The sequence below is a fragment of the Neltuma alba genome, unplaced genomic scaffold (genome assembly GCF_004799145.2).
Source record: "Neltuma alba isolate B1F8T4 unplaced genomic scaffold, ASM479914v2 tig00011028_pilon, whole genome shotgun sequence".
NCBI classification, from domain to species: Eukaryota; Viridiplantae; Streptophyta; class Magnoliopsida; order Fabales; family Fabaceae; genus Neltuma; species Neltuma alba.
In genome coordinates, this window is record NW_021635779.1 from 26,415 (window position 1) to 32,414 (window position 6,000).

At 35.4% G+C, this 6,000-nt stretch overlaps 1 protein-coding gene and 1 long non-coding RNA gene across 4 annotated transcripts; both read right to left on the bottom strand.

Moving 5' to 3' along the window:
- Nucleotides 1-1,463: 1,463 nt before the first annotated feature.
- On the bottom strand, nt 1,464-4,110 carry LOC114760856 (uncharacterized). 3 transcript variants are annotated; one of them, XR_003742092.1, is made up of 4 exons: nt 4,098-4,110; nt 3,564-3,639; nt 3,108-3,465; nt 1,464-1,899 (listed from the first exon to the last, which is right to left on the bottom strand). It is a non-coding gene; the product is annotated as an uncharacterized LOC114760856 (long non-coding RNA). The 3 variants fall into 3 exon arrangements; XR_003742093.1 differs by having other exon boundaries at nt 3,564-3,642; XR_003742091.1 differs by lacking the exon at nt 4,098-4,110 and having other exon boundaries at nt 3,564-3,835.
- A 19-nt stretch (nt 4,111-4,129) lies between these two features.
- Nucleotides 4,130-5,634, bottom strand: LOC114760852 (pentatricopeptide repeat-containing protein At5g39710-like). The gene is made up of 2 exons (XM_028950147.1): nt 5,310-5,634; nt 4,130-4,992 (listed from the first exon to the last, which is right to left on the bottom strand). The coding sequence occupies exons 1-2, from the start codon at nt 5,632-5,634 to the stop codon at nt 4,130-4,132; spliced, it is 1,188 nt and encodes a 395-aa protein (XP_028805980.1).
- Nucleotides 5,635-6,000: the final 366 nt, after the last annotated feature.

The following is a 6,000-nucleotide window of genomic DNA, read 5'->3' on the forward strand; positions in this document are numbered from 1 at the left end:
AGGTATCAAATGGGAGGAGAGAATATTTAGAATCTCTCTCTCTCTCTCTCTCTCTCTCTTCTTAGAATCCGATCTCCACGGTTGGATCCAATAATAGATGATTCATATTTTATACTTCTCCGGTTCTTAATATAAGACCCATTTAACTAATTTGATTAGATTAAGGAAGTTAGGTAAGTTAGTTAATTATAAGAAAAGTGACACATTTTTCCTAAAATACCACAATCATCTTTTTTAATACCCCTTCTCCCTCTTCTATTTGATTATGGTTGAGGGAGTATCTATAGGAGTAATTTAGAGAAAATTGATAAATATGAGAAACGGGTCTTATATTTAAGACTAAAATCAACTCAAGAATTGGGTTCTATATTAAGGACCGGAGGAGTACTTTATAAAATCATTATTATAATATTACATAAACAGAAAAGAGAACATGGACTTTTACTTTTTAAAATATTAAATCTAAACTATTCATTTTTTAATCTAACATCAAACCAGATGACTGAATTGAATCCACTATTATTTTAGGGATAACGTGCAAATTTGTTTTAAAAATTTTTACTTAGAAACATTAGGTATTTAGAATTTTTTTAGATGCAAATTTCTCCTAAAAGTTTTGAATTATAGTGATATTACCTTTTACCGTTAAAAATATTAACGTTCAATATTATTATTTTAATAATCAATATTAGTTTTTTAATTGTAAAGATATTTTTTAACGAAAATGGTAATATTATTATAATTTTAAACTCCTGAGAAAAATTTCAGAGGGCCAGCGGTACTTAGTAAATACGTTGCCTTAACCCATTATTTTTGAGTAGGATGTTATCGCTAACTCAGGGTATCCTAGCGTATCGACCAGATTAATCCCAGGGTGCCTCGCCAGGAATCGAGCCCATGACCCGGTAGGAGAACGCGTCTTGCGCCCCCGTTTGCGACCAGTCGGACCCAACCCTTACAGGCGCATCTTGCCTTAACCCATTATTTTAATCAACGTGATTAGCTCTCAGCTTTATGATTGCAATATTATGTACGATGATGTAAAAAACGTAGTCACTAAAACTGGTCATACACGTTGGCATGTCATTTTATCTTTTTTCCATACTCTCTCCTATGATCAATGTTAATCACTTTCCAACTCCACAAAGAATCAAGTGCAAAAGATTGAGGGACGTTACTTGAACCTTTCACAAGTAGAAGTAATTAAAAGATTAAATTTAGGTAAATTTTTCTAATCACATTTGCTATTTTGTTATTGTTAGTGTTAAAATGCATATTGAACTTTTAAATTTACCCATGAACATTTGTAAATTTTTGTATTAGCTCCTATAACAAAAATTAGGATTTATAAATTTTCATATGGACCCTTATTATTTTGTTATTATTAATTGGTAAAACGCACATGTTCATTTGTAGCTTCATCTAAGAAATATGAAAACTTGCTATTGTGTTATTATTAATTGTTAAAATGCATATATGCACTAACTTAACAAAGATAAGTAATTTAATCTTAATTTTGTCCACATTTAAAGCAACAGTATAGATAAATTTGACTACCTCAGAATCAAGTACTAAAAGGCAACTATTATGCGTATCCTAGTATATTCAGACGCTATTATCCATGTTCCCCCTTGGGATCCAAGGCAAGAAAAGGCTCAAAAGCTATTTACAATCACATACTAGTAGTATATATGTACACATATCGAATAGTTGATCATGCTATATGAGTGTACTCGAGTCGATACAGCACCTTGAAATCCCGGCGTGTAATCAACCAGCTAACACAATCAAGACAAATGACTTAGGACATGTTCAAATTCAGCTGTGTCTGCAATTGAATAGCATCACAATCTGCAAGCATATGGTCTCGTAAGGTTCCAAGTCGCATCTGCTTCACACCTGGGGTGGTAAAGAAACAAGGATACCGTTAGTATTAGCAGAATTCACATAGACAAAAAACACTGTTAGTTGAAATTATTACTTGTTTCCTCAAGTTTGCATCAAGTATTCGAGGCCCAGAAAGTTTTCAGAGACAAAACAAAGCAGGTGATTCAGAAATATGACGCTCATAAAATATGATGAATCCCACCATGTTGATACTGTTATACTGATCTCAATGTAGTTTTCATATGTCAAGACATTGAATTACCCGCAGCTTATAGAAATGAACATTCATATTTAGTAGCTTAAGACAAACTCAGCAAATTGCTAATGGCTGAATAGTGATGAAGTAAAACAGCTTCTCACTGGATGATAATATAAACATCTCAAGCCAATACTCGCAGATTCAGAGTTCACATAGAGCATGACTTTCTAGCGCAAATATTTGCAATCCCAAAAAATTCCTCCCCTGACAAAAATTGCAGCCCTAATCTAGAAAATGATCAAGTAAACCTCCGGCAGGTAATTGATCCTTCTTCTGTGTGGTTTGATATTACTTTATCCAAATTCAAGATTTCAAGTATATACCTGAACAAATGATTTATAAGAATTCATTCAAGAGCATATACTACTATAAATAATATATATGAGAAGACGATGGAAGGTTTCTAAAGCTATGTGGAAGCATGGTAGACTTTGTGGAGGATGGTAGTGCGAGAGTGACAACCGGTCATCACGAGATTTATACAGGGATATTACTCCTTGAAAAAAGTCAGGCGGTAGCCAACCAAATGTCAATGACGAGCTTGTGTTCCGAGAAATAGGGGGTGTGCTAAGAAATATTAACAACATTTTTGAACTGGCATAGGCTTAAAAACATAACAGGCTAACCAAAGCTACGTTGGTGGGATGGAACCTGAAAAAAACATGAAGGGGAAATGACTGACGCTGTAAAAATGAAACAGGTGGTGCTTGATAATATAATTAAACAAAGGACATATGGTTGGAAACATTGTCAATTTTTCCTCTATCCTTGTCCGATTCTTGGATATTATTTCCTATCAGGCACGTTGTAAATTGGCAGTTTCAAAACCCAATATATGATTCTCTATTAATTTTTTTGGGAAAAAAAACCAACCACTACCAATAACAAAGTCAAATATAAAGGTCATAAAGTTATTTCCCAAAACAAAGCAAAGAAAATGTAGTCTACTACAGAAACTAACCAGAGTAATGATTCTCAGGTTAAATTCAAGGGAAGTAGGAAGGGCTGAAAATGAGTTCCAATGGCGTCTTTGAGCAGCAAATGGGAAATCCCCAGCTTTGCTTACAGTGTACATTGCCTTCACTACTGTTGTGTCATCTCATCCGAAAGTCTTGGCAATATCAACTTCAAGCAGGCAAGACCCGAACCAGTTGGTCCCTCTCCTTTCACATTGGATCACATTGCACGGTGCAAAGCAGTATTACCTTGCAGCTCCCTGCATAATGCAAGGGCAACCATAAAATAGATACCAATTGTTGTGATCCAAGCTCATAGTGGTCCAGGCTGATAATAACATCCCCAAATTGAGAGATGCTTTCCTGAAGAGGAAAAACATATGGGCAAGTGAAGATCTAACTTAAAATGCTGATCATTTTCTCCCTTAGGAATAAGTCATTACTATGAAGGAAAACCTTACCACTTCAGCACCACGACCAGGATAAGAATCCAAATTCTGTTATTGGCCACAATCATACGGTGCAAAACAGTCATGACTCCTTCACCATAAAAAAAATTGTGATTAGTTATCAAGTCAATTCTTTAAATCCATCAAGTAATTCAACCTTCTTAGCATGCTCTCACATTAAAATTGTGTGTCAAGCACATTAGAAACTACATTTACTTATATTACTAGAACAATGCCTCCAGTTTGCAATAAATCATATTGTCAGAATGTCAGCTACATCACAATGAAACGTTAAACCTGCAAAGTATAGTTACATAGGAAATATGATTTAATTTCTCGGAAAAGAAAAAACACTTCCTCAAACTAAATTCAGAAAATTATGCAAGAAATGTGATTTTTTTTAAAAAAAAATAGTGAGTGTGACAGCTATTGAAAAGCGCTCTATAATTAATGATCTTGTTATTTCAAATGGGCCATCAATTAGAGAGAATTTTAGTAAACTAGCATAAATAATCGATCAAACATGAGAAAATGTGAGGCACGTACCATCAAAATATCATGAAACCTCAGCTTCTGCTCTACCGCCTCCCAAAATAAACTGTATGAGTTATATCATCTGGTGAAATACCCTTTATCCTCATTTCACGATATAACCTATGCGCCTGATCTGCATATCCATGTTTACGGTACCAAGCAATGAGAATAGTGTAAGTGACTACACTAGGATTAACTGCTTTTCTGTTCATTTCATCAAACAGAAAAGAGGCTGAATCTATCCGGTTTAACTTGCAAAATCCATCTATCAAACATGTGTAAGTAAATACATCAGGCAAAAGGCCTTTCCTCAACATTTCTTGGAATACTACCCAAGCCCTTCTCATATCTCCAGTACTACAAAAACCAGCTATTAAAGATGTATATGAAATATGATCTGGATTCAAACCATCTTCTATCATTTTCTTGTAAAAACCAAAAGCTTCATGCATTTTGCCCACGCGGCAAAAGATGTTAATGAGGACTGTATAAGTGATGGTGTTGGGACTGACTCCAACTTTCAGCATTTTAGTGTATAACCATAAGGCCTTCTTTAGATGAGATTGTTTGGCAAAAGCGTCTATGAGAGTTGTATAATTAACAACTCCTGGAAGCACATTCCTTTTCATCATTCTTGGAAGGAGCTCCCATGCCCATTTTAAATATCCTCTCTTGCAAAGACTGCAGATGACAGCGTTATATGAATGAGAGTTTAGGTCAATTCCTTGGTCTTGGAACTCTTCCAGTAGAGTCAAGGCTTCCATGAAACGGCCTTCTCTGCAGAGCCCATCGATAATAAAATTGCAAGTGATGGTATTTGGCAAAACACCACACCTTTGTAGCATGGAATTTAGAATTTCCAATGCTTGTCTACGAATCCCAGTTTGTAGAATCCTCCAATTATACACTGATAACCAAAAGAAGTCGGAACCAGATCATTTGTGATCATCTCCTCCAAAAGCTTTTTTTGGCTGAACCCATATCACCTTGACAGCAATATCCATTGATTAAAGTTTCATAAGCAGCCTGATCATATTTGTATCCAGAGGCACCGATATTCCGAAACACACACATTGAAAATTCCATCAGCTTACTCTTGCATAGACCAAGATGAGGGAGGTGTAACTAATTATGGATGGTTTTATATTACAAAGTTCCATTTCCTCAATCAAGTCAAAAGCTTTCACTATATCACCCTTTTTACAACAGCATGAATTAAAATACTGTAGCTACAAACATCAGGCAATACTCCTGAGCTCCGCATTTCTTGGAAGACTTCCAAAGCTTCATGAACTGCACCTCTTTGACAAAATTCATAAATTACAGAATTGAAGCAATAGCTATTGAGAGGCAGTTTTCTATACCTGCATTCACGAATGAATTGCAGAGCAGCAGCAACAGAACCAACTTTACAAAGTCCACGAATATAAATACTATATGTGACAACAGTTGGGTTTTCCCCACTCCTCAATATTTCTTCAAAAATTCCGGTAGCTTGGTTAATATCTACATCCTGCCCACAATCTCCTCTACAGTAGAAGCTCATCATAATTATACGTGTAGATATTTGGTGATGGGCCTGAGATTTTTAGCTCTTGAAATAATTTTCCAAACCAACTCCACCCTCTTTCTTTCTACCAAGCATTTCAACAAGAAATTGCACGACAATGCATCAGGTTAACCCCAGATGCTTAATTCTCACGAACACATCAAATGCGTCATCAAGCATGGAATAGGATGCAAGTACTTTATTAATATGTCATACACAACAATATGATCGTTCCACATGCTGAGGTGAATCTAACAAAGTTGAAAACAATTTGAACGCGTCTAAATTGGCTTTCCTATAGAATCCAACAATATCTCTGAGCAAAGCAAATACTTCCATGTGCATTCCCTCCGATGCATATATGTG